Genomic DNA, 26,862 nt, shown 5'->3' on the forward strand with positions numbered 1-26,862 from the left:
TCATCACCACATTCCATCTATACCAACTTCCAACGTCAACCTCCATACAATATACCACTAGGTATACACCCACCAACCATGGCCGTCACAGGTACATCCTCCTCCCTCCCTCCCTCCCTCCCTCCATCTATCCCTCGCCTCCTCACTAACCAACCAACCAACCACACAGACCTCACACCCCAAGCCTCTAAAAAAGAAGGAGATACATACACCAAAGCCCTAACCCTCAACCACCTCTGGGCCGCAAAAACCACCCTCCAAAACCCCTCCCTGTTCCCTACCCTCGCGCGCGCCCAACACCCTCAAATCCTCTGGATAGGATGCTCCGATTCACGGTGTCCGGAGACCACTTTCCTCGATCTAAATCCAGGCGACGTCTTCGTGCATCGCAACATCGCCAACGTGGTGAATAGCCAGGATGTGAATTGCGCTGCGGTGGTGGAGTACGCGGTGTGTCATTTACGGGTTAAGCATGTGGTTGTTTGTGGACATACGTGTTGTGGGGGGGTTGGGGCTGTCCTTGCTAGTTCTTCTTCTCAGGAGGGAAAGGGGGATCAGAGTGTGCTGGATGCGTGGTTGAGGCCAGTGAAGAGGGTTAGGGATAGGCATGCGAGTGAGTTGGGGGGAATACATGGGGAGTATGAGAGGGGGGTCAGGTTGGTGGAGTTGAATGTGTTGGAGGGGGTGAAGGTGCTGAAGGGAATGGAGGTTGTGAGGGAGGCGGTGGAGAGGGGGGAAGTGCAGGTTCATGGGGTGGTTTATGATGTGGGTTGTGGGGTGGTGAGGGAGTTGGAGGTTGAATAGAGTAGAGTTGTTTGTGAGTGGGTGGATTTTAAGTTGTACTATATTGTATACTATGGGGTGGTTGGATAGATTTCATGGATGCATTAGAAAGTTAGTGGAGAAGTGAGAACAACTTACTAAGTTCAAGATGCTAGCAGGATCTGATGATATCATGATAGAGCCAGTTTAGTGCCTGCTGATTGTCCAAAAGAGGCTGGTTATACTATCTAATATGGTGTGATTAGGTTTCCAAAGTCGTATTTGGGGTACAGGAATAGTATGATGCCCAATCGACACAAGTATATATGATATACATACTCTGCAGGATATCAAAGAATATATAAATAAAGCAAGCTTCGCAGAACAATCTCTTGTTGTCAATCAATTCATGGAGTGAACTTGTTACTGCGGAATGTGAGATAGTAACAATAGTAGTAGCAAATATAGAGCAGTTCGCGGTGGTGCCACCCCACAAAGTACCAGTAGTACCATACAGGCTAATCAACTTCTAGAACAAGGACAAGAAGACGACAGAACAAGCAAAGAATAATCTAACTCACCACGCTGTGCAAACCTGATCGTATGATGTATCACATTCCCGAGTGATGTTAAAATGTTGTCTGACTCGCGCATATATTGCGTCCCCCACTGCAGCCGTTAAGGCTTGGCGTTGCTTAGCCCAGCAATAAATTAAAAATCTTACCCTGCTTCTATGAGCCCACTCATGCTTGTAAAAATATTGAACCTCTATATGTGACTTTTTTTGTAGAATTTATAGTTATAAACATAAAGGAAATTTATGCAAAGAACGTAGTATAAGAGACCCCAACTCCAACCATCCAGCAAACCAACCTCCCAATGCTAATCATACGCCACAATAACTTGCCGACTAACAAGAATATCCGTATCGCCCGGAGGAGTTCCGCCCGCAAGAATTTGCTTCTGACTATCTCCATCGCTCATCTGACTAGGTCGTCGCGTATGATCGGGTACCGAGGTAGTGGTGATCTTGTTGGTGTGCTTTCCCTGCTCAGCCAGCTCGTAATTGCGAGAATACAGGTTTGCCGGTCCCGTGCGCTGAGAGCTGTAGTATCCCCGGGAGTTGTATCGGTTGTTCGACGATGTCTTGCGGTCGCGGAGGATGCGGAATAGTGGGCGCAGCGTCGCGACGTTGCCGACGATCATGCCCAGGGCGTTTTCGGCGAATCCCCAAATCACCACGTTGGTGACGCTGTAGAGGTAGTTGGATTGGCTGGTTAGGGCGACGGTGTATTTGAGACGGACGCAGGCGGACATAGAGGCGCTGTGGAGACCATTAGTTAGTTCATGCTCACCAGGGCGTAAATGAATAAGAAATTGTTCTTACAAGACACCCAGGCCCATTAGGCCGACAATCGAAATCTTGGTGTTGCGGTTCAGTTGGACATTCCATAGGAGAGGTACAGGCCTGCTTTAGTCAGTGAAATTCGATAATAGCTGGAAGTGACCGTACATGAAAGCCGTCACCCAGTCAGTGAGAATGTTAACAGCCGTGCAGGCGTAGTAGACATCGGCCAACACGTAGGATGGTTGGCAGTGTCCTCCCTTGGCGAGTAGTGAGGTATCCCAGGCCGCCCTGTAAAGTCAACATCGGTTGTTACGCTCAGAAAGGTCGGGTGTCGTACTCAACAGGGATGCAGTTAATCAAAATAAAGATTAATGCGATGATATTCATCAGCACAAAGACAACAATCACCACGTATTGCACGTAGAGGTACGCTTTGCGACCCTCGGCCACTCGGATCAACATCCAGCTGATACTGAGCTTGATGGGAATAATGGCAGAACAGTAACCGACTTCGAAAATGAGGAAAAACTGGAGAGTCAGTCCTATGTAGCTGAACGTATTTGCACAATTCCTACCTTCTGTCCTTCTCCTTGGTATTTGACATTCTGTGGCTCTGCCAATACAGAATCACGAATACCAATGCCATTGAAAGCACCACCAAGACATCCAGCTACTAGCACGGCGAAAGGCACCTTGGAAAATTAGCCACCAGTAAGACCTTCGAGGCTCCCAACCCACCAATGCAGCCGTCATGATCCAATCCTCCACACTCCATGATTTCCTGGTCACTCGGCAGTAAACCCGCAGGCCATAAGTCAATAACGCCAGCGTCGTCAACATGATGACACTGCCCGCCAGCGAAGGCGCTGCACCACCGTAGATGGCCATGGCGTCACGATTGAAAGCAGAGTCAATATCAGCCTTGTGGTGCAGACAAGGACATGGGTGTCAGACATAAATTTGAGGCAACATGGGGGAGTGGACATGAGTGGGGAGTTAATACGGTTATGTTAAGTCGCCGCCATCATGGCAGCTGCGATGAAATTCCTGCTAGTACCTGGTCTAACACTCTTTAGGGATATCGTCGAGCACGCCGAGACAACTATGGCTCGTGGCACGGAGTCGCCATCTCTTCCACTTCGGTAGCCGGGAATACGAGAGCCCCCCTTTGCTATCTAAACCTTAAGTGATCGCCCGTTTGGCTTGACAAACGGAGCCCATCTAACTGTATTCATGCGTCCCCACAGTTGCGCTAACGTCCGACAGGCTAAAGTCGATGCCCTGACTCGCTGGTGCGATGCAAAGGTTTTCCCGGAGGGTGGATCAGGACTGCCAACAGCATGCGTACCCTCGGATGACACACCGCTGTCGCCATGATCTGCCAATCTAGAACTCCTGAAAACGGAGAGGGTCGAACATTCTGCGACCCTCATTTGGCCGCAGGGGAGGAACGGGGAAATTACTGATAGCGATTGTCCTGAAGTGGTCTTCGGCGCCTTGGCGGCTTCTAAGCGAGATGTCCACTCCACGTTCATTTGAGCATTACTGCGTGGAGGTCGTATTTGCCACAGAGGCTAAGAGTCCAGCTATTCTGACTATTGAATTGGCAACATAACCTGGGATAAAGAAAGCGCTTCGCAAGAGAAAATTGAAGGGGAGATGGAATTGCCGATAATCGCCGGGAACCCTAAAGGTAGTCCCCGCAATTGCAAGTCTGACGCACTAAAGCAACAAAAACTGGGTCCCCCCAACCGGATGGAAGGAATTGATTAGGAAACGACGAGCGCTGCAGGGAGAAAGCATGACTCGTCGGGCAACTGCTAGCTTGCAACACAGTAGGACAGACTCGCAATCGATTCCCTACATCCAGTTAGACAGGAAACGCCTGTCCCGTCCAAACGCCATCAGGGAATTCCGATTGCCCTCATCCCCACTGCTTGCGACCGAGCGCCAATCAAGGAATTCTTGCCGATTGGTATGGAGGTTGACCGGAAAGCTGCCAAGGCATCCAATTCTGGGTCGATGACTTACGCACACAAACAAATAAATAGACTTCTTACCTCTCCATCCGTCCCAAGAGAAGAGTCGGGGAACCCGAGCTGTCGGCTCCCATCTGCGCGGGATTGACAATTGACATCCTCTCTTTGGCTAATTGCCCGATGGAAGAAACTAACCCACTACTAGTTATCCTTGGATCATAGATAACCAGTGGATGGCGGCTAATTTCCTGCAGGGGCACCTACTAGTCCATCAGTAGGGCGTTCAGGGGCTGCTGTGTGTGGGAGGAGTCACAACTGGCGGGGGAACCGGAGACCGCGCGACCCGAATTCGATCCATGGAACGTCTGTTCCAGGGAAATTGCATGAAGAGCTTTATTTCTCGTGTCGGTCGTCTATGGGCAGGATGTCATATGCTACATGCTGCATGCTGCTATGTTGCTACCAAGCTTTGTGCTCCATGGCGGCGCAGGGCACGAGCCAAAAAAAAAAAAAAAAAAAAAAAAAAAAAAAAAACCTGCGTCTGTGGTGAGCTGGTTAGACGCGGATTTTCCCTTTCTCTGATCCTAAATAGTCGATTTGTACGGAGTTCAGCATCTACATCTTCCCGGGCCGCGGTTATTGATCCGTTGATCGACAGGCATCACAGTCTCGAGTCGGGGTCGATTGGCGTGGATGATCTTGAAGCTATATATAGAACTTGACGGCTGAAGGAGGAATAGGGGTAACTAAGCACTCGGAATCTTCTCCCCGGAGTCGCCTCCACACAAGTTAAGGAGATATTGTCCGAGTCAAAGGAGGATTAAGTATCACGGAACCGCATTTGACGATCCCTGGATGAGTGTTGGGTTTGCTGTCGGTGGATGGTATCCGTCGTCGCATTTCCACTTCCAGTATCCTACACAGTAAGAGAATGTCCGGCCTGCCGGCAGGTATACTACAGAATGTCAAGTTGATCCAGACATCCACGCTATTGGGCGAGTCATAAAAAAATTGTGATATAATGTCAAGGTGACAGGGATTGATGTGATGGTTGGTTTTTGCCCGATGGCCACTAATTCCAGCATGTAACGCGACGCGACTCGCGACCGGATAACCCTCTCGTCTAAGGGGTTGAACTTTGACACCACACCCTCTATCTCAATACCCACCATCCCAGCTTATGCAAGTAACAGAGGCAATATGAGTTCATGTTCGGATGAATTGCTCGAAGATGATGGCCACCTTGACCTCAAGCAAGAACTCTTGTTCACCTTGGACACCATCCAATCTTCCGGATCCTTCTTAGCCGGGAAAGCTTCGCTGGGCCTTGCCTTGCCTGGCCTGGACATTCCAGGCGTGGGCAACATTCGACTTCCCATCTCAGCCGATGATGCAAAAGCCATCGTCCAGTGTTGTGATCGCAGTCCCTACGGGAAAGGTTCCGAAACCCTGGTCGACGAATCCGTCCGCAAAACATGGCAGCTCGACCCTGGCCAGTTCTCCCTTCAAAGTCCCCACTGGCAACAGCAAATCGGTATTCTGGTGAATGACGCCGTCACCGGCCTGGGCCTGACCGCTCAATCGGAGGAGGTCAAGGCGGAGTTATACAAGCTACTGATTTACGAAGAAGGCGCATTCTTCCTCCCACACCAAGATTCTGAGAAGGCCGATGGCATGTTTGCTACATTAGTAGTATACCTTCCCTCGAAGCACGAAGGCGGAGATCTCATTGTATCCCACCGAGGTACCAGGCTCGAATGGCGAAGTGCGCCATCCTCAGAGTTTAGCTTTTCCTGGGCTGCTTGGTATGCGGATGTTATCCATGAGGTGAAGCCGGTCATCTCTGGATATAGAGTGGCTCTGGTGTACAATCTGATCCATCGCCCGTCGCTTGGGGCTAGGATGCCCGTTGTCCAGACAGACAAACTGGCCATTCTCTTAGGATACTGGGCTTGTCGCATTGACGAAAAGATTCACCCCGACAACCCAGCTTGGGATCGTTATGTCGATGACTGCTGCCCGCCAGCACTCGTCTACGCTTTCGAGCACCAGTATACTAGTGCGGAGCTCAGCTTTCATCGACTGAAAGGAGTCGACCAAGCTCGTTTTGCACAACTGCAAAATGCGTGCCAGAGGCTTAAGTTCGACATATACTTAGCCAATATTGAGAAAACCCAAACTGGCGCAGCTGAGGGACCATACGATAGCTGTCATCGGAAGCCTTACTATGAGATAGACGTGACTGAGACCAATCTAGAGTTCTTAAAGGTAGTGGATGCGCTCGGAACTGTTGTCGCAGAGCATCTCCCATTCCACGAGGATTTGCTTATCCAAGACGGGTTCTTTTCGAATCGAGACCCGAATGATGAAGAATACCAAGGCTTTACAGGAAATGCGGGTGCCCAGGCCACCCATTTCTATCGAGCGACAGTAAGTCAAGCTTTCGGTTCCCACATTTGATGTATTCTGTGTATGTTCGATCCTCATAAAGTCATAGGGCGCCATAATCGTCCCAAAGGCTTTTCGCTTTTCTTTCATACTTCACCGGTTGAAGAACTCCACAGATAATGGTGAAGAAATTCTAGATGAGTGCCACCGTTCCGTCTTAGAATGTCTTGATGAAGGTTTTACGGAGTGGGATCTGGTCCAGGCCTGCAAAATGACCTTACAAAAAAAGTGGCTGCCATCCGAGATGATTGACAAGGTCATGCAGATAGCCATTGACGTTGATGACGTGGCTCTATTTTGCCAAGCCGTTGAATCTCTTCACGGCACTGTTTCGCCCTCTCAGATTACTAACATCGCGAATGTCATGGCGAAACATGGACTCGAAGCTGTCCGCGAAGCGTATGTTCACCTATACCATGTACAGCGTGTGCGTCCTGACACTTTCTAGGGTGGAGCATGTATTTCAGGTCCAACACCGTTCTCCAATGATCCATAATTTGATTTCTGAGCGATACGCCTGGCTTGATAGCTTGGTCCGGGAATATATTGAGATTTGCGAGGAACAAGACCGGGAGGTATCGCCCGACGTGCTCGATTGGGACATCACTACTGCCAGCAAATTAATTTCCATACATCCGAGGGACACAGCTCGTGGTGGCCACGAACTTGCGATGTTACTAACCACTTTGCCCCGGGAGAAGTTATTCGCAAGGTAGATAGACGCCTACTGATTCCTGACTTATCACGCTAACAAGAACTAGAATCCACCCTTTCCTGGAAACTAAGATTGAGAACAGCGCTTTTCTTGCCTCGTTCTTTGTCTCGGCCTATGAATACTCCCGTACTGATGATCTCGACCTTAAAGGTGCGGTTGATACAATGATCAAATATCTGTTTCCGCCATTTGCTCGCGCTTTCCATATTGTACACGAGCATACCTTTGCCTATTCCCGGAAACATACCTTGACTTTCAGCGTTAAACCGGATACGGTTGTTAAGGTGCTCCGGATAGGTAGTATTAATGACATCGATACCACGGTATTATTCGATACCCTCACGGAGTTTGCTCTAAATCTGCGAGGAAACGACATGGGTCGTGTTTTCTCCGACTTTCTGTTGCCAGTGGCAAAAGGTGTTTGTGACAACGTCATTACGTCCCGGAGCCCTTCCACCACTAAGCAACGACGATTTTTTAAACATTTTCTGAACAAATACGTGGTTGACTATGTCCAGTCTCCTCCTCTCGTGCCACCCGACTACAAGATCAAGACACATATAGACTGCCGCTGCCTTATCTGTTCTAAGCTTAAGCTAGGGAATTTCATCGAAGATCCCGCGCAAAAGGCCACGGATGTTTTCATGGCTAACTCCGACAAGAAACACTTTGATCGCTATCTTGACGACGCTTATTTCACTAAAACCCTTATCGGACCTCCTCGTTCGGGCATGCTGCGAATAGGAAAAACGGATGCGTTGATGGCAGTTTCCCACTTCTACGCATGGAACAAACGAGCTGTTGAGGCAAAGAGTCAGCTGGAACAGTTGAATCTGTATAGCTCTCTGAAAGAACTTCTGGGAAATAGTTACTATTCCTTGATGAATCACCCCAATCTTACACTTCCTGATGGGCACCCTGCAGTTATACCAGTTGAGGCTCTGGATGGTTATCCTGTGCTAGGGAGCGTAGTTCCGAGTAAGCGTCGCCAAGAGTGGTGATCTACACCTCCCCTGAATATGTTGCAAATACGGGCAGAGGGACTTTGGATCTGTTTGCTTTGTATATCTTCTTATAATACCCTATGTCATTTAATTTAATGCTATATTTCTATTACCAGATACGCAATTAATATGCGACACCCTGAACCTGCTGCATGTGCTAAGGCTTTACATACAGCCTGCGTTGACATCCCTAGTTTCCCTAGGTACAAAAACACGTCCTACTTACCATCATACATATCCCGGTAGAGATTACCACATCACCTCACCGCGCCACGGCATACTTCATCCATAGCGGATCATTAAGCAGTCTCTCCAAACATCCATCCGCCACTCCAACCAGAACCTCCATTCCTCCCTCGCGCGGATTCGGCAACACCACCTGCAACCCATTGATCACCCCGACATGCGGCGCCCGCACCGACTCAATATGTCCTCCTAATAGTGTACCCCAATCCAGATTATACAATGCAAAGTCGACCCATGATGTCAACATGCAATTGAACCCAGGCAGATCAACCAGTGACGCCGGGAATATTTTCCTAATATCGTCGAGCTGCTCAATCAAGGAAATGACGTCGTCCGTGTGCTGATCGCTCACACGGTGCAATGCCTTCCGGATCAAGACAGCTAGATCGGCCAAGTGGGCAGAAGTGAGCATCTTGCGCACGGGCATTGACACACCGATGTATTCGAGAAAACAGCCAAGCGTGTTCGGGTGGACGGGAGGATCAGTTCGTAACCGGCCATTCAGGGCGATGTTGAAGAATGATTCTTGATCCTGGTTGACATTCTCTAGGGTTTCTAGCGGCCACTGGACGGCCATTACCGTTCGCCAGAGCAACGCGGACAGGGCATCGTTCGTCGATATCCACGGCACGTCTGTTGGTTCCGATGCATTCTTGGGCGATGCTTCCTTCTTCAACGCGGCCAATGCCGCCGGAGAGAAATAGAAAACTTGAGCCCGGTGGTTCTTTGCCAGCATCTTCGGCGGCAAGCCTTCGGGTGGCTTGAACGGGAGGACGACGTATTCCGGATGGTCTTCTATTCGGCCTGGGTTACGCCCTGAGGAGCGCATGACTTTCTCACGGTCTGTGAAAATGGCTGGCGGGAGTACGACAGGATGAATTATTTTCAGTCCCTGTGCGCGACGGCACTCCTCCGCCCAAATCTGCATCCATGTCTGGAATGAGGTGCCGTCGCCGGCCATATGCAGGATACACCATGTTAGAATCAGTCCGCCGCGGATGAAGTTGGCTTGGACGAGCGAGATGGGGAGGTGCTCGCCTGGGTCTGTTGGCCAGATGTCACGACGGCACAATGTGTCGGCGTCGAAGGCGTCCACGGGAAAGTGTCGGGCTTTGAGTTTGGCATAGCTTGGAATTGTTTCTTGCGTTCGTAGGTCCTTAACTAGAATGGTCTCTTCTGCATTGGGTCCTAGCATCTGCAGCTGCATTACACTGTCCTGTCTGGCGGTCGGGTCGGGAATCGCCTTGCAGGCTAGAATGGGGAGGCGCTGGGCTGCGCCGTCGTAGCCGGCTTTCAGGACTCTGGACACATCGTCCAGCACGTAATGTTCGCCCAGGGGGAAGGTGAACACGTATCGCATGTAGCCTCGGGGGCCGATGAGTTCGAGCGGAGTGAAGGTTGGCACGTCGGGGGCGATGGAACCCATGGCTGTCTGCTGAGGAGGGGGCTAAAGATTGTCGGATTGGCAGTAGGCAAGGCTGATCCGTTCTTCTCTGGACTTTTTATCTGTCGCAGCAAGCAGGCAGTCGGACGGGACTTGCCCCTCTGGTTTATCTAGGCGTACAGCTAAGGGGAGATAGTTCGATTTGCAAAGAGTGCTAGTAGTGGGGATGAACAGAATTAGCTGTGCTCACTGCTACCTCCTCCAGGTTGTCATGATCATGACTACTATAGCTTCTTATGCTATTATTGCACATTATCCCTTTTCAGTAACTGACAACCGTCCTCCGGCCCGATACTACTGCATCGCCTGTTCGCTTGGAGTATCGGTTGAGGCTAAGGGCAAGCGAAGGAATCCGCCCCCGGTCGTGTGTCTCTGGGGCCCCACGCCGGCGACTAATTATCGGTCCGTGTCGCTGCTGTCAGCGTTGAGCTAAAAAGACGGTGGCTTGTCTTAATATCCGCTTGCAACGGGTGTCATATCCGTGTCTTTGTTGATTGGGTTGCATGTCTGGCCCCCAAGCTAGTCGGCCGATCTTAGGATGCGCCATTCCCGCTGCCAGGATGCTCAGCCGTCCGTAGGGGCCATTCCTGGTCGCCTTTATACCACTGTTTCCTGTTGATGAACCTGCTTGTGAGTTTTTCTTGTCGCTGCTGTTGTTGTGTTGTTGTTGCGGTCGGCGGACCATTATGGCCGTAGATCCTGCCATTGTCGCTATATTCGGCGAGCCTCCGGATAATATTGATTTGACGGATAGTAGGGTTCAGCAGGATAATGCAGTCGTGATTTTTATTCTGTGCTTGGCTGTCATTTCGGTTGTCTTGCGCTTTGTTGCTCGGCGGGTTTTGCACAATTCTCTTATGATGGATGATTGGGTCATTATACTTGCATTGGTGCGGTGACATCTCTCCCAGAAATATATTTCGAAATGTATTAGCTAATTGTACTCGGTGTATAGGTGTTTATCTGCACGACTTCCGGTTTGAGTATCTCCGGTAAGGCCTGCTTAGCCATTGCAAGCTTTTGCTTTGTAACAATTGAAACTGACGAGAACAGGAGGCTTCTTCGGTGCCGGCAAACATGTCTGGGCTATTAGCGTCACCAAGCTGATGGCACTATTCAGGGTTAGCAGCACCACACATAGCACTGTAGCTCGTGCACTGACATTTCAGATCCTCTATATCTACGTCATGGTATACTCAGCTGTATGCGCCGCTTCCAAAGTCTCGATCCTCTTCTTCTACCGCCGCGTCTTCATGGCCTCCCACGCAGACCTTTCTCTGCGCATCGGCATTTACCTCGGCTTCTTCCTCACTCTATCCTACCCGATCATCATCTGCGTCACAATGGCCACGGCATGTAAACCCGCCTCTTACTTCTGGGACCAGTTCGGCGGTGCAAGTGGCACATGCATTGACACCGATACCTTCTTCTTAGCGCTGGGGATAATCAACATGCTCAACGATATCGTCGTCTTGTTGATTCCTTTCCCGCAGATCGCTAAATTGCAAATGAATCGCCGCAAGAAGGTCGCTATAAGCGGTATCCTGGCCGTAGGAAGTTTGTAAGTCTCCTCTCCTCTGTACCCTTCAAACCTAGTTGCACTAGGACTTATATTGGCTTGCAGTGCCTGCGTCGCCAGCATCGTCCGTATCTACTCCGTCGACGAATTCACCAAACGCAACGACGTCACCTGGACCCTCGGTCCCGTCTTCATCTGGTCGACCATCGAACCTGGGCTCTCCATCGTCTGTGCTTGCTTGCCTCATCTCGCCCCGTTGGTCCGGTTAGCGCATATCAAGCTCTCCTCGAGCCAGGATAGCAAGCCAACACATCCGAGTACACCGTGGCGGTCTCGGAGCGGCATTGCCAATGGGGGTGGCACGCCTTCAGCCGGTCGACGTGTGCATAGTGTCCTGTCAACCAAGTATACGTTTGATGGGCAGGATGATGAAGAGATCGGACTCACGAATCATGTTACGACGAGTACGAGTCTAAGGAAGCCGCACTCGTTGGAGTCGGTAGAAAGGGAGCGGGGAAGTACGGCTGATCAGTCGATCATGGTGCATTCGAGTTTTGAGCAGTCTGTTTCGAATAAGTAGATTTATGCGGTTTAATTTAATATCACACTATCAACGAGGCTAACACATCTCTACTTTCCGCCTCACTCCCTCCTATGAACTACTGATTCCTAGCCAAAATCTCCTCGACACTCTCCACCTGAACCACCTCCTCCTTCTCCATCGCTCTCTTCACCGCATCAACCACCACCAACGCCCTCAATCCCTCCACAGCATCACACCTGGGCGTCTCCCTCCCCTCCAACACTTGCACAAAATGCTCCAATTGCAAATCGAACGGCACCCCCTTATCAACCTCAAACTCTTCCACTCGCAACTTCTCACTCCATCCCTTCTCCCCTTCCACCCCATCATAACTCCACCTCTTCAAATCCGGCACACTCAACGACCCCCGACTTCCCAAAACCCGATAAAACCCTCCTCCCTCACCACCCACCTTCGGAATAATGGGATTCTCACCCGTCCCGGACTCGAAATTCCACGGCGACGGCGCACAATCACTCACCACGAAGGTACCCACCACCCCACTGGCAAATCGGAATGTGATCGCCGCGCCTTCTTCCGCCGTGTGGTCTGCATTACCATCTGGGCCACCGCGCTGGGGCAGGGTTTTCTCTGCGTAGACGCGCGTGATGGGGCCGAATAGGTAGTGCAGGAGATCCACGTCGTGGATGAGGTTGATGCTTAATACACCGCCTTTGGTCTTATCGCTTCTCCATGAGGTAGCGCCGGTGAAGTAGGATGCTGGCTTGTAGAGAGTCCATAAGCCTGATAGAGCGAGGATGGAGCCCAGGGATCCGGATTCGAGGATTTCCTTCGTTTTGGTGATGTAGGGGTTGAATCTCCGGTGGTGGCCGATCAGGATTTTCACGTCTGGGTGCTTCTGGTGTGCTTGGAGTAAGGGAAGCGCGGTGGTGATGGTATCGCTGATGGGCTTCTCGAGTAGGATGTGGATGTTGTGGCTGATGAGTTCGAGAGCCACGGGGACGTGCGTGTGGTTGGGGGTGCAGATGATGGCGGCGTCTGGGTGCGGGATGCTTGGTACAGAAGAGAGGAGGGCTGATAATGAGGGGAAGTAGAGCGTGTTGAGGGTTTTAGCCACGGATGAAGCGCTTGGAGAGGGGTCAACCAAGGCAAGAAGATTGGTGGAGGGGTTGTTGATGACGGATTGGGCGTGGCGGGGGCCGATGAGGCCGGCGCCGACGATGATAATGTTAATCATGGTATTTACAGGCTTCTGGGTGCAATTGCGTGAAGAATGATGGGCTTTGTGCCGGTGACATCGGTGGTTTTATATCGGTGAGTCAAGTTGGGATTCTGTGGTGGGTCTGCTCAGGTCTGGTCTGGGGTAAATGCAGTCCCTGACCGGGGAGTGGATCTGGATGCATATGACGCTGCATAGTAATGCGGCTGTGGCTTTGGGGCAATTGTGGTGGAAATTATGCCTTGACATTGTGCTGGGTAATTGGGGTGGCGTGGGAGGACCGGAGAAGCGCTTACCCAGTTACATAATGTGTTTTGCCGGTGGGGTGCGGGCATTGATGGACATGGAATCTGTTCCGGCGGTATCTCCGCCGCTCGGAATCTATCCCGTAGACTGCTAGAGCACGAGGGTCTGCACTACGATTAGTGTGTTTGGTGGGGTTTACCCCGCTGGTCTATGTTGGGGTGGGAGAATTATTGTCCCGGTAGTGCGGAAGAAGGTGTATGAGTGTCTGATTTTTTTTTTTTTTTTTTTTTTTTTTTTAAGAAAAAAAAAGAAAGAAAGAAGATAGATTGCTAGAGCGTGGAAGCGGCATAATAATGGTGCAGCGTACGGCAATGTCCTGTTCCGGATACAACACCATAATATTGAGTACAAGTGGGAAAGGAACAAATAAAGAAAGAAAAAAAAAAAAAAAAGAAAGAAAGGGAAGAGAAGGAAATAACCACGTTGGACTTTACGCCTTAGGAAGTGCAGGTGAGCGACATTACTGCCCAGCAGGTGGCCGTTCTCCCATTAGCATGAGAATGTCAGGCACATCTGATTGAACGCATTCAGTGCCTTGATGTGATATCGTCTGCAATCTCACAGTCACCACGTCGGTAACCATTGTCAAGACTGATAAGACATTGTAACTTGATAATGACTGTTTGAGTGCTCCCAGTGACACACGCAGACCACTGCTAGTGTTCACAGCTATTGTTCCAGGTCTCAGCCAGTCCTTCTCGTTTCAAGTACTCGAGTTGGTCTCTGCATAGGCACGCAAGGCAATCGCAAGAAGAATTCCGCCAAGGTTCCCCATGTCACTTCGGTTCAATGTATTCCAGGGACCAAATTCATGCATCTTGAGAAACGGGCGTGGTGATCCAGGTGGCAATGAATTATTGAGGTACTGAATATACTTGTCATCATACTCAGCGAAGATAAGGTAAATCAGATGACGGTCTTGTGACACGTGAAGACGACTACGGTGGTTAGTGACAGAAATGGCAATCCAAGAAGAAGCTAGACACTTACCGACCCGGCAGATTCAACACACCAGTAGAATCAGGATCTGATTTGATCCAAGCAACCATCTGAGCAGCCTCCTGCATGCAGATCGGAATTCGCTTTTTCTCCCTTAGCATTGGCTTTACTTCAATCAATGCCCGCGCCTTCCCAGAAGACCCTCCCTTGAGATAGCCATCAGTTCGTGCTTCATACGACGCATGTTCGAAATCTGCCTTGAAAGATTTCCGATGTAGAGTCCAGTCGCATGCTTCAGGAAAGTGTATACTCAGGGCATTCAAAAAGTCCACAAGTGCTGAATTAACAATCTGCTCATCTTCCGTTTGGGGATACATTTGATTCGAGATCTCACTCGGTCCTGGTGAATGGAAAGGCGATTCTTCGCCTGGTGTGTTTGGTATCATTCCCGTTGACTTAGACGGGGTCTGAAGTTGTACATCCCTCATCTTCCGCTCTAATCCACCCATTTTGCCACGCGTGCGATGGGAAACAGGAGTAAATGCCACATCTGAACGAAACCTCTCATCGAGGGACCCCGAGGCTTCAGACTGGTACTTTTTAGCCAAGGCGAAGGTTCCCTCGAGGATAGCGTTGCTGGTGAAGCTCTGGTGGTAGCTATTCCAGGATTGGAGTGTTGCTAGAAGTTTGTCGGCCTTCTGTTTCCATTCCTTTAAGCCAAACTGTTCCAGTTTTAGTTGCCTGGCCATGGAGGACTTCCAAAGAACATGAAGTAGAAGGTATTGCTGGTGGTTGATAGTCGATCCAGACGTGAGCGGAGCATCATGGATAGTTGAGTTAGACACCTCATGCGAAGCGGCCCACTCCCTCCACTCAGTCTCGTTTCTCGGGAGACGGTCGTTGCTAGCCATGTCTGTTGTGTATTTGAGAGTAAATGTTGATGGGAACTAGGCAGTATTCTCGACAGTCACATCTGCCCTACCTTATATGGCAAGATCACAAGGCCGGCATAGACAATTCCAGCGAGGGTGTGCTCACTACTACGCGCCCATTTTGCGTGGACACCCAATGCAATGGCACGCTCATATAGCACAGAAGGATTCTGACCAGCTAACTAGCAAGGCACCCAGTAAAAGACGGTGGATGGAGCGGCTGAAGGGTCTAGCGGTTAGTTACCGCCGCGGTGGAGGTCAGTGGTTTCATTTAGCGCATGGATACCAGTGAAGGGGAGGCTATGACCGCTGCTGCCTATCACTGTATCAAGTCAGATCTTGACTGGACTCCGACACTGTCCAAGAATACGTATATTCCCGGAGAGATGTAAAATGGAGGCAAGGGAAACGACTCGTATTGTTTCACCCAGGAAAGACACGGGCACGGGGGAGGAGCGAGAGGGTACGCTAATGATAGGACCAAGGCGCTCAGGCGCCTGGACCAGCCAAACGCAACGTTTATCTCATCTTGCTTTTCTAGAGAGAACGAAGGACTTGATCGATTGAATGAAATTTCCAGGCTAGCTAGTACTAGGTGGCAGGAAGACAGGGCCCTTGGTATAGGCGTGGGTACGTATTAGCTTATTTGACCGTCGAAGGTTGTGCCCCACCCTCATTCTATTTTAACAGCATCCTTGAGAATTCCCACAAAATTGAAAGCTTGTTCTATAACTGGTAGCATTTAGTTCTAAAGTATTCAGCTAGTACATCGACTCTCTCTAATTATATAGCAGCCTTGCGGGCTTTGGCGAGTTTGTAGAATCATGTTGGGCGTCCTGCTATGTCTCGCGCTAACGCCCCTTTTTACCATTAGTCACTCGCACAAGATAACTAGTCATAACCAATGGGATATTAGACACATGAGTTACGCCCTGTTGCTATTTGAAACCATATCACTACTTCCTGGCGCGTAGCTGCAGCCACTCGGAGAGTAGCCCGACGAGGCTGTATGCCTTAGGCAGAACCGCCGTCCGCCAGGCAGCCAGTGTTCCACCCAATCCCGTTGCAAGTACCTGCCGTTTTTAAAGTTCCCTCCTACCCTCTCCGCCCTTCTCATCATCCATTGTTATCCCCCTTTCTTCCTTTCTCATCATCACCTTCTTAGGACTCAGTCAACATGTCTGATCAACAGCTTCTTCTTGAGCGACAAGCTCGGCGGCATGCTCTGGCCAAGGTTGAGGAGCGCATCAAGCAAACACCTAATATGCATGTCGAACCAAGCGACCTGAAGGCGGCTGGTATCCGCCATTTTCCTTTGTCCCTCGAGGGTACCAAGGACCGGCCGTCTTTCTTCAGACCGTACGAAGAGGAGCTGCCTCTTCCAGTTGAGGAAGACGAATTTCTTCAGATTGAGCTGACCCCGGATAATATCATGTGGGACACTCGTGCGTTGGAGCTCTTCCTCTTTGACCACTTCCATGACTGCAGAGGGTCTGCCAAGCGCGAGTATCCCCAAAACCCTCCGTATGGTGTGTACCGAGAGTATGTGACTTCTCTCCCCACTCTTCCGGTATGTTAGCTGGCTCTCTGACTATTTCATCCTAGAATTGGAGATTTCAAGTTTGGCCAATTACTGGAGTGTGGGAAGTTTAACTGGTATGCTGTTTCGGTGACTGATTACCCAGACGAGAACTTGCCCCACATCAAGGCAATAGTGGAAAATGATGCTATTGGTGATGGTAGACTACTCCGTGGCGAAATCATGACAATTACAGACATCATGAGGGCCCGTCTAAGAAGCAACACACTACGACTGCATATTGTTGCTCCGGTACAGTCTCTCTCTTCCAGATTCCATTAAAGGCTTCTACTAATCCTAGTATTGTAGATGCTGGTTCTTTCCCTCATGGGCCCCCGTCATGCCCGTGTTCTAGAGGCCGATTTTGATGGAGCGATGCTTAACATCCGCGCTTCGAAGTTGTATGATTTCACGCGGAAGAACACAGATGCTGTGCAGCTGCTGACGCGGTATTGGCTGGGTGGGGCATGCGGCCAGACCACGATGAAACCCTAAGTCGGTATATTTGATTCTGGCGTTCAGGTTTGGCGTTGTATATGAACTGGGATGGAACATGGGCATTGATCACGATAATATGGATTAAATGACTGATAACGAACGTCGTTCTGGCAATGACGTCGACATCTACGAGTGAGGTAATGGGGAAATACTTTGCATTCATCATGCTCGGGAAATCGAAATTTCAAGGGCACATTCACAGAGAGCACCTCTACTGGAGATAGGCTATAGTATAGTAGACTCACTTGACATCACCAGTTCGTCCTATTGATTTCTGTCCAGCTGGTTGTCACGTGCTGTTTATGCCGAATGCGGCGATGCGGAGGAGATGGCGAACCGCCTCTCTGATTGGCCAGCTTCCGAGAGGGCGAGGGAGGACCTCTAGAGCCTCGGTTGTTTTTAGATGATACTTGCACAGTTGATAGATCCAAGAGATGGACTGTGAAGTGTCAAGGGCGTTGATCAACTTTCCAGAGAGACTGACCGGGCGGTAACACGTGGATGGCCTGATCCCGTTCTGATTGGCCCACAGGCGGGATGGCAGGTGCACCGCCACGGCTCCGGCTCGACTTTTCTTCTCTCCCTGTCTTTCATCGCATCATCGGGCTTCATGCATCGCACACACAAATCGTCAGGATGCGCTGCGCTTCCCCCTTGGGATCCCCGTTGATGTCTTCTCCATTCCAGCTGTGCCCATAATCTTCAATCCGGCCTCCCCCGCCCAGGGATGGAGCCCGCCCTGCTGGCTGCAATCATGTCATCTGATTCGACCCCCGACCCCCGGCTGGAGAAGCCCCGGCCGGCAGCGGTCAGTCGCATCAACTTCTTCACCTCCCAGCTAAATACCTCGATTGAGGCCTCCAGTATCGAGGACTTGTGCTCTGTGTATAAGCCCTTTGACCTCCTTCTGGAGACAGGGGCCCACAGTGGCCTATGGTGGCTTGATATCACGGCTCCAGCGGAAGAAGACATTGAAGCTTTAGCCCGATTCTTCAACCTCCACCCTCTGACTACGGAGGATATCAAAACCCGTGAAACCAGAGAAAAGATCGAACTTTTTGGTCACTACTACTTTCTCTCTTTGCGACCGCCGCGCCGACTCGAGACGGACACTGGGGTACGCATTGTCTCGCACAACCTCTACGCCGTGGTGTTCCGGGGCGGCGTTCTCAGCTTCAGTTTCGACCCCAGTCTGCACACTAGCCATGTGCGACAGCGTATCAAGGAGCACAGCAGTCATCTGCTGTTGACCAGCGATTGGATTTGCTATGCCCTGATGTAAGCCCCACTACTCCTGTAGCTCTGTTACGGCGATGATTACTGACGCTTGACAGTGATGACATTGTTGACGGCTTTGCCCCGTTCATCAGTCGTGTCGAAAATGGTGTTGTAACGGTGGAAGACTCCGTCTCCATCACTCGACCGGACGACATGGGACTAGCCTTGCAGCGTATCTTCAAACTGCGCAAGGAGGTCATGAACATTCGTCAGCCGCTGCACGACAAGATCGACGTCATCCGGTCCTTTGCGCGGCACTGCGATATCTCCGACACCTCGTCATCGCAGGTTGCCCTGTACCTTAGCGACATCTGCGATCACGTCGTTACCATGATTGCCAACCTTGAGCAGGCCGAGCAGATGCTCTCGCGGTTGCAGTCCAAGTACCTCACCCAGGTTCACTTCGATTCCGGACGCATGCGCAACGGTATTGCATCGGCACTCAGCAAGCTAACGGTTCTTGCATCTATTCTCGTGCCGATGCAGTTCATCACGGGTTTATTCGGAATGAATGTCAGAGTGCCAGGGAAGACGCATGATGGGGACAACTCACTCACTTGGTGGTTTAGCATTCTAGGTTTCATCCTCGGACTGACTGTAATATTCGTCTGGGTGGCCAAACGGATCGGACTGCTGGATCGATAACTGCTACACATACATACACTATGTTGCATAGAGGCTACATCTTCATCGTACATATTTAATACCATATACCTAATGCTATACTATTTCCTTGGCCGAATCCCCCCTAATCACGCCCTAATATCCAACCCAAGCGCCCGCTGGCTCTCCCGCACCTTATCCATCAACACCGCCATGTCCTTCTCCGTCTCATTCCACTCCTGCTCTACGATCGCCTTGGTCTTCTCACTGCGCGGCACAAACAGCGCCTCAAACGGTTCCGGTGTCGACACAAAAGCTGAATCAAACGCCATATCATCCACCGGTACCGGTTTCCCATCATCTCCCAGCGGCGCCTGAATATCAAACGCCCAAAGAATCCTAGCCATTAGTAGAAACAACGAATTCCTCGCAATGTGCCGACCCGTGCATATCCGCCGCCCATATCCAAAGAAATTGCGAAACCGGCCATCCTCCTTCCCAGTCGCCCCGAACCATCTCTCCGGCCGAAATTCCAGCGGATCATCCCACGGCTCATCAGTCAGACACATCGACCAGAACAACGGAATCACCGTCGCCCCCTTCGGAATCCGATACCCCATATAAGTATCCTCCTTCCTCGCAGCATGCGGTATCCCACCCGGCGCCATCGACCTCCACCGCAACGTCTCATCCACAACTGCCTGCACATACACCAACTTCTCCTGATCCTCAAACGTCGGCATCCTATCCTCACCCACCACCTCATCCAACTCCTTCCTTGCGACCGCTACAAACCGCGGATCCGTCCGAATCGCCAACACGAAGATCTTCATCACCGCCCACGTCGTCTCAAACCCCGCATCCACCAAAATCCCCAAATTATACGCCAAATCCATCCGCGGCATCCCCTCCGCATGCTTCGACGCCGAGAATTCCTTCGACCAATTCCACGCCTCACTACTCAACCCCTTCTCCAGATGTCTTGTATGCACACTCGCCTCGAGCTGAAACAACTTCTCCGCCAGCCTCTTCCACGGCGCCACCACCGCCGGCAAGTAATTCAACACCGGAATCGCATCCACAATCCACGTGCCCACTCTCGCTGCGTAGGTAAAATTTCCCTGAATGGTACGCATATCGCGCAACTCCTGCCCCTTTGGCGAGAGAAGTCGGAATCCGTACGCCAACGCGAACATCAAACTCCCACTATATCTCTCGAAATGCGCATCGAAGTCATTCGACCGCAACAAATCAAACATGAGCTGCTTACTCTCCAGATCCTGTATGGGGTGGTAGGTATTCGACGCGCGGGGACTAAGCAACGGAGCATCCAGTCGCTGGTGAAGTCGTAACCAGTCATCATATTGCCGGATGAGCATGTGCAGGCCCTTGGTGATGTTATTCGCCATGACGAGATCTGGGCGATCGGCGTAGATGCTGCCGCGTTTGTCGAGAAGATCGCGTGCGATGACGGGTGAGGTGATTAGGATGAGGGTTTGGCGCCCAAATTGGGCGGACATTATAGGCCCGTAGGTTTTGCTCCATTGGTCGAAAATTCGCCACGGCAGGGTTTGAGGGGCTTGGTGCAGGTTGCCGATTAGGGGGAGGCGACGTGGGCCTGGGGGGAGGTTGCGGTCGCGTTTGTATTCGTAGAGGAGGCGGAGGGTGAATAGGGCGAGGAGAGTGAGGAGGATGGTGGGCATTGTGGTGTGGCTGGATGTATGGGTTGGGGAGTTAGAGTTGGGCTTAGGTTGGGGAGGGGATGTGCCTATAAGGTGGTACTATTCTTATATACTATTGTTAAGTAGACTCTTCCCCTCTCTGATCACAACGCGCAAGGATATTCCTCAACACTACCGCTCGACTCATGAGGGGGTTGCAAGAGTCTCGGTTACGTTGCAATGACAGCCTTGCATTAGTTTGTGCTTCGGGCGGGCTGAGGAAGGCCTATTATGGTAGTGGGGAAGTCTAATATGGACAGTGGTAGGAGCAATATCGTCACGCTAGCTGTTGGATGGCTACATTTTGGTGTCACTAAAACGTCCATGCATGGCCACCCCCTCCATCGACACAGTTGTGCCGTCTGACGACCCGCTCAGCTGCATTAGTGCACTGACGGGGCATCTGTCACTTGACGCACGGCCGTTGAGGGACAAGGGCTGGCTGTTGAAGAATTGTAATCGGGGTTTATTATTGGTGGGCGTGTGATTTGGGCCGTTCTGGGCTATATGGTGTTCCAAGGCAGGATTGCAGGATAGAAGCCCTAAGGTCTGGTATTATTAGATATATTTAGCCGGTATTAAGATTCGGGCTAGCGAGACTGTGATCCATAATGTTTGGCAAGAGACATTCAGATGTTAACAAGCATAGCATTGAGCCATCAATATGTCAATATCTTACAATTGATTGTGAAGAAATGTGCAACAAGATTACGAGGCGCAGAAACATAATTTTAGACGTAATGTAAAGCGAATGTGCCAAAAAATATCATCTCGGTCTCAAGGTACCTCTAACTAAAGTCCATATCCCCCGTCAACAACTAAACCTGCTCCATAGACGTAGCTGCTCATAGGTGATGCCAAGAATAAAATCGAGTCTGTGATCTCCTCCATATCGGCTACTCTCCCTATCGGTGAACTCTCGACTTCTTCCTTAAAGACCCCCGAGTCTACTGCATCCGATATCATTGGCGTATACACAAATCTGTATACTCTTCAGGAAACTGCAATGGAAGCAGCAAGGAGAGACTTGACATACCCTGGGCAAATGGCATTTATGCGGATTCCACTCGAAGCGTAGTACTTAGCATCCTACGCCATTAATTAGCTGAGATGATGATATTGGAATTCAATGGGTATTACAACCATTTTCGTAAGTCCCATCACGCCTATAGATTTGCATAAGCCATAAACAAAGTATACCACGAACTCAGGAAAGCTTACCGTGTTTCGAGGATACATATGCAGGAAAAGACATACCCGTAGCCGAGGCAGAAATGCCTAGCGAAGAGCAGACGTTAACAATAACCCCACGACCACGTCGAGTACCACACGATCTGTAATTCATCAGCACCTATACCCATAAAGCTATGATCGTCTTATATACGTCTGAGTAAGCATCTGCTGAACAAGTGCCCTCTGCGAGAGCCACACACCCGTCTGGTTAATATCAACTGCCCGCTGCCAGTCCCTTAGGGATGATTGATGTGTGGGCTTTCCTGAATCACCAACTCCAGCGCAGTTAACTCCAATATCCACGCGACCGAAATTTGTGGCGACCTTCTGGACCGCATTGTTGACTTGTGCTTCGTTCGTCACGTTAAGAGATGCGATTAGCAGCTCCACATGAGGAGATGTTTGTTTCAGCGACTCGGAGACTTTTTGAAGATTGGAAGAATTGATGTCGACTAACGCTAGCTTGGATATTCCGTTCCGAATGAATTTATGAGCCACACCGGCTCCGATACCTGTTTTATTTTAGCTTCGCTGGTAGATACACGTGGTGCTGTCGTCCTACCAGAGCCTGCTCCAGTGATGAAGGCTGTTCCGCGTAGAAGATGAGCCATGGCAGTCTGTTTCAGATACTCTTGGATAGGACAAAAATTCAGAGCAAAGGCTAAACGGGGCCATTGGGGATATCCTGTGAGACACTGGCCTTGCTTAATCTTCATTGGTACACTAATGCCCACGGAGATCCCTACGTACAAATGCCATTGAGAGATCTCTAGAGCCTAGGTACACAGCTCATACAGTTGTCTTTTCTCATGTAAAATGTCGTCATCGTACTACCTTGCGTTTCTCGCTGCTTTTAACCCCTCGCATTCCCGAAGTATCGTAGCTGGGGGGCTTTACCTGCAGGGGAAAGTATTCAAATCTACATAAACTACTGCAAAGGTAACAATACATCCAGGATGATAAGGCGGCAAGTCCCATTTCCTGTTCTAGGATAATGCGCAACTTTCTATTTCGATTACTTGCAGGGTGCGTTATAGCGTGACGAATATGGTATTGATATGTTTGGATGGGTGGCACTTGAATGGAAAGCTTGCCGTTGTGAAAAAGCAGCAGTCTGAGAATGAAGTTTAAATGGTAAAAGTTTCAAGCTTTGCTGCCATCATCATCAGTTTATTAACGATTATAATAAAGCTCCTAAGCTTTTGGACAAGGCATATGATGGTGATAGACTAACAAAGAGCCCAAGGATATGTATTCAAGACCAATTATCTCAAACAATGACGATATCCCCCTTCTCCCACGGATGCTCTATCTCAACGGAACGAATAAACAACTCATGCTCTTTACTCCTGGGTGTGATAGAGATTGCAAAAGCCTTAGGGTGGCTGATTACTCCAGGCAGATAATCCACAGCGGGTTCGATCTCCCTTCCATCCTTGACAAGCTTGCCAATCCGGAAAGCCTGCAACGACCGCACGACAGTAAGGAATATGGTGGAGTCAGCAAACCCACGACCGGGACATATTCTACGACCAAATCCAAAGGCAAGGTTATGGGGATCATTCTCTGCGTGATGGGTCTCAGTGTCCAGAAATTTCTCAGGGTTGAATGTCATTGGATCTGAGTAGACTTTTGGATCATGTAGAAAAGCCCTGGAGCCCCAGATGAGGATGGCAAAAAAACAGCAGATACTAGACAACTCACCATATATTTGGGATGATGGTTGCATCCTTTGGAATCCGATATCCTTCATATACATCTTCCTTCGTACAAGCATGTGCAACGCCAAGAGGAGTAACAGGATTCCACCGGAGGACTTCTTTGACGACTGCGTTGGTATATGGCAGGTTTGCGCGATCTTCTGTTGTGGGGAGACTGGTCCCTACAACGCGGTCGAGTTCTTCTTGCGCTTTGGTCTGAACGGCAGGGAAGAGGGCCATGGCTAGGAAAAAGGATGATAAAGCGGATACCGTCTACGTTTGTCAGTCCGACCCTAAATGTAAACTATTTCTTCCTAATGTTTAAAGACGGCATACTGACCGTATCTGCACCAGCTCCGTAGAGTGTCGCTGCCGACCATTTGATTTCCGTTTCCTCCTCTGGACTGAGGTCGGGTGCCGCCTGAGTGAGTTGCTTGGAAACGTAGGATGGCTGGAACGTCCGGTTCTTTATTTGTTGTTGGACGAACGCGTACGGTTGCTCAGTCAGTTTATCCAATGTGGATCTCCATTCGCGGGCTGTAGCTTGAAAGCCAGCTCCGGGCACCCAGGGTGGAAGATATTTCACTATGACAACAAATATTAGGTTCTGTTGGTGCGGAGAGTCTAATACATACATAGAGGGAAACTATCCACAAGCCATGTTCCTGGCGTATGTGCTTTTCCGAATTGCTCCGTCGATGTATCCGCAAGATCAACAAGAGGATCACGGCCGTGAGGTTGCGTGGTATACCCGTAGACAATTTTCAATATGGTAGCTCCTGTTTGGCTGTTTCAATCTGTGAGCTACGTGGTACTGGATTATACGGGCATCATATATACCTTCTAATATGATCCACGAGTCTTTCAGGGGATTGGAGAGCCCGAAGAAGAAATCGCCGAGCTTCAATATCCTGCTGAGTGTAGAACGATGAGAGGGCATTAGCTGAACCCAGGTATTGGTGGATCCGTCTTCGCTGTCCCCGAACATGGATAGGGTTGCGCTTCATTGTGACCATGCGCTCCCATCCCGCCCTATCCCCAACATTGAACATTCTTAGAGCAATGGACTAAGTTGTAGAATGATCACGGTTCAGAACTCACAATTCACAGCCAAAGATCATGCGAGGCCGGGATGAGTACTGCGACGATCGTTTTTCCAGAAGATGAATCGCAACCTTAGCATCATTGATGATGATTAGAGTGGTTCCCGGTGTCCACACAGAGCTGATAGGGCCTGGTAATTCAGCTTCAATAGACGGATCCAAAACTCGTACGAGATTGACTTACCGTAGATATCTTTATGCTTTAACCAGTGCTCCCATTCTCTACTCCCATGCGGCGGGAGATCGCGTATATTACCAACCAGGGGCAGACCCTTCGGCCCTGGGGGCAGTGGAAGTGCACCTCGCTTTGGGAGGTGGCTAAGTCTGACGATATAGAGAGCTAAAAGCCCAAATGCAGAGGCATATATAAAAGTATTCATTGTCAATCTTCTCCATTCACACTAATCTGTGGTGAAAGACAAATGAACAAAAATCATATGATAGCAAAAGCTTCCAAGACTAAGATGGAGTAGAGAGGAAATGTGCAGAAGAGAGATTCTGCACTCGATATGACTAGTGCCATTGGTCATACCATGCGAAATGCAATCAGGAAGAGAGTATGACAGGATTTGTAAGGATTGCCAGGTTAGCTTGGGTACAGAAGTTTCCTCCTTCCCGTTTTCTGAAGAATGCATACCCACGCTGCCATAATATATCGTTTGAAAAAGGGTATCGATTTGATATATATGGAGATCACATGATTCTTTGTCGAAATCGTATTGGCTGGGGCACTGTGTGTGCAGAGAAAATTCTAATAGGAGCCTATCTGGGGGAGAGTATCTGAAGGGGAGTGGGATTATGTCAGAAGTAGGGATACGCTGAGTGTTCCATCGGACGATACAAAATATCTGCCGAGGAAGCAAGGATGCAGCTTCGGCAAGGGGACCATCCATCTGATTTGAGCTGTAATTGTACTGTAACAAGAGCTGTTCATGAGCAATAATTCATTATATCATCTACGCCGTGCTAGACACCAAGCAAATATTCTGCATAGGTTGTGCACAATCCAACGACGAAAGACGCTGTATATAGACGTCATATACTACACTGACTTCAGTCCTGTAAGCTCCTCTTCCCTATTTCGCGACTTATTATAATTCGTCTCGATTCACTACATTTTCCATGCTAACACTGCCTCTCAAAGTACTACTCGCGGCTCGGGGCTAGCCTTACATGCAAGAGATGGCAATATCTCTTGAATAGCTGCGGAGGCTTTGTAGCGATTTTCCTCTTGACCAGCCTGGCAATGTCAAGGAATTTTCCCCAACGGCAACATGGTGTGATGCAGAGAGAGTTCTCACTCATTGTTTGACTCACTTGAACAAGACTTAACTAAGTAGCGAGTGTATTAGTCATGACATTGGAGACATTGTAGGTCTCTTACTCAGCTGCAATTACGAGTCGAATCGGCCTGATTCCCAATCTTAACCCAGCCATCCCGGACCTCCAACTCTCCAGCGCTGCAGCCGGATTTCCCATCTTCATGGTGCCCGCATGCCTACTCGCCGCTTTAACCTACAGCGACTACGGCTCGAAGCTTACACACTTAATGAATGACATACTCTGGGTTACTATGCTTCTCCCACGGCTCTTATTTTGTGCGCAAAATTGGATGACTGCCTGGGCGGTGTTCTCTGACTTTAGTCCCGATCTCATCTTTTCAAAAGCTATAGGGTGTATTGACCTGCTTACACCCATAGTCATTGCGTTGTGCTTGGGCATTCATGAATGTAACTAGGCCT

The 26,862-nt window shown here is 49.9% G+C and overlaps 12 protein-coding genes across 12 annotated transcripts; 5 read left to right on the forward strand and 7 right to left on the reverse strand.

Moving 5' to 3' along the window:
- Positions 1 to 78: 78 nt before the first annotated feature.
- Positions 79 to 804, forward strand: AKAW2_31405S (carbonic anhydrase; the record flags this gene model as incomplete). The annotated part of the gene is made up of 2 exons (XM_041688027.1): positions 79 to 91; positions 170 to 804. 2 exons carry the CDS (start codon positions 79 to 81, stop codon positions 802 to 804), a joined length of 648 nt encoding a protein of 215 aa, XP_041541852.1.
- Positions 805 to 1,644: 840 nt separating this feature from the next.
- Positions 1,645 to 2,998, reverse strand: AKAW2_31406A (uncharacterized protein; the record flags this gene model as incomplete). The annotated part of the gene is made up of 6 exons (XM_041688028.1): positions 1,645 to 2,086; positions 2,150 to 2,230; positions 2,276 to 2,398; positions 2,448 to 2,638; positions 2,686 to 2,802; positions 2,849 to 2,998. 6 exons carry the CDS (start codon positions 2,996 to 2,998, stop codon positions 1,645 to 1,647), a joined length of 1,104 nt encoding a protein of 367 aa, XP_041541853.1.
- Positions 2,999 to 5,289: 2,291 nt separating this feature from the next.
- On the forward strand, positions 5,290 to 8,253 carry AKAW2_31407S (2OG-Fe(II) oxygenase; the record flags this gene model as incomplete). Its single annotated transcript, XM_041688029.1, has 4 exons — positions 5,290 to 6,519; positions 6,587 to 6,936; positions 6,986 to 7,249; positions 7,299 to 8,253. The coding sequence occupies 4 exons, from the start codon at positions 5,290 to 5,292 to the stop codon at positions 8,251 to 8,253; spliced, it is 2,799 nt and encodes a 932-aa protein (XP_041541854.1).
- Positions 8,254 to 8,518: 265 nt separating this feature from the next.
- Positions 8,519 to 9,928, reverse strand: AKAW2_31408A (uncharacterized protein; the record flags this gene model as incomplete). Its single annotated transcript, XM_041688030.1, has 1 exon — positions 8,519 to 9,928. One exon carries the CDS (start codon positions 9,926 to 9,928, stop codon positions 8,519 to 8,521), a length of 1,410 nt encoding a protein of 469 aa, XP_041541855.1.
- A 704-nt stretch (positions 9,929 to 10,632) lies between these two features.
- On the forward strand, positions 10,633 to 12,045 carry AKAW2_31409S (uncharacterized protein; the record flags this gene model as incomplete). The annotated part of the gene is made up of 5 exons (XM_041688031.1): positions 10,633 to 10,836; positions 10,902 to 10,938; positions 11,000 to 11,067; positions 11,116 to 11,507; positions 11,571 to 12,045. 5 exons carry the CDS (start codon positions 10,633 to 10,635, stop codon positions 12,043 to 12,045), a joined length of 1,176 nt encoding a protein of 391 aa, XP_041541856.1.
- Positions 12,046 to 12,124: 79 nt separating this feature from the next.
- AKAW2_31410A (Gfo/Idh/MocA family protein) lies at positions 12,125 to 13,246 on the reverse strand (the record flags this gene model as incomplete). The annotated part of the gene is made up of 1 exon (XM_041688032.1): positions 12,125 to 13,246. The coding sequence occupies one exon, from the start codon at positions 13,244 to 13,246 to the stop codon at positions 12,125 to 12,127; it is 1,122 nt and encodes a 373-aa protein (XP_041541857.1).
- A 991-nt stretch (positions 13,247 to 14,237) lies between these two features.
- On the reverse strand, positions 14,238 to 15,384 carry AKAW2_31411A (uncharacterized protein; the record flags this gene model as incomplete). The annotated part of the gene is made up of 2 exons (XM_041688033.1): positions 14,238 to 14,472; positions 14,525 to 15,384. The coding sequence occupies 2 exons, from the start codon at positions 15,382 to 15,384 to the stop codon at positions 14,238 to 14,240; spliced, it is 1,095 nt and encodes a 364-aa protein (XP_041541858.1).
- A 1,198-nt stretch (positions 15,385 to 16,582) lies between these two features.
- Positions 16,583 to 17,479, forward strand: AKAW2_31412S (uncharacterized protein; the record flags this gene model as incomplete). The annotated part of the gene is made up of 3 exons (XM_041688034.1): positions 16,583 to 16,947; positions 17,011 to 17,236; positions 17,294 to 17,479. The coding sequence occupies 3 exons, from the start codon at positions 16,583 to 16,585 to the stop codon at positions 17,477 to 17,479; spliced, it is 777 nt and encodes a 258-aa protein (XP_041541859.1).
- Positions 17,480 to 18,209: 730 nt separating this feature from the next.
- Positions 18,210 to 19,405, forward strand: AKAW2_31413S (magnesium transporter CorA family protein; the record flags this gene model as incomplete). The annotated part of the gene is made up of 2 exons (XM_041688036.1): positions 18,210 to 18,760; positions 18,817 to 19,405. 2 exons carry the CDS (start codon positions 18,210 to 18,212, stop codon positions 19,403 to 19,405), a joined length of 1,140 nt encoding a protein of 379 aa, XP_041541860.1.
- A 107-nt stretch (positions 19,406 to 19,512) lies between these two features.
- AKAW2_31414A (cytochrome P450) lies at positions 19,513 to 21,066 on the reverse strand (the record flags this gene model as incomplete). Its single annotated transcript, XM_041688037.1, has 1 exon — positions 19,513 to 21,066. One exon carries the CDS (start codon positions 21,064 to 21,066, stop codon positions 19,513 to 19,515), a length of 1,554 nt encoding a protein of 517 aa, XP_041541861.1.
- Positions 21,067 to 22,077: 1,011 nt separating this feature from the next.
- On the reverse strand, positions 22,078 to 22,928 carry AKAW2_31415A (SDR family NAD(P)-dependent oxidoreductase; the record flags this gene model as incomplete). The annotated part of the gene is made up of 5 exons (XM_041688038.1): positions 22,078 to 22,173; positions 22,225 to 22,250; positions 22,306 to 22,418; positions 22,469 to 22,829; positions 22,880 to 22,928. 5 exons carry the CDS (start codon positions 22,926 to 22,928, stop codon positions 22,078 to 22,080), a joined length of 645 nt encoding a protein of 214 aa, XP_041541862.1.
- Positions 22,929 to 23,587: 659 nt separating this feature from the next.
- On the reverse strand, positions 23,588 to 25,500 carry AKAW2_31416A (cytochrome P450; the record flags this gene model as incomplete). Its single annotated transcript, XM_041688039.1, has 7 exons — positions 23,588 to 23,969; positions 24,022 to 24,290; positions 24,358 to 24,602; positions 24,653 to 24,804; positions 24,858 to 25,049; positions 25,119 to 25,251; positions 25,305 to 25,500. 7 exons carry the CDS (start codon positions 25,498 to 25,500, stop codon positions 23,588 to 23,590), a joined length of 1,569 nt encoding a protein of 522 aa, XP_041541863.1.
- Positions 25,501 to 26,862: the final 1,362 nt, after the last annotated feature.

The sequence above is a fragment of the Aspergillus luchuensis genome, chromosome 3, assembly GCF_016861625.1.
Source record: "Aspergillus luchuensis IFO 4308 DNA, chromosome 3, nearly complete sequence".
NCBI classification, from domain to species: domain Eukaryota; kingdom Fungi; phylum Ascomycota; class Eurotiomycetes; order Eurotiales; family Aspergillaceae; genus Aspergillus; species Aspergillus luchuensis.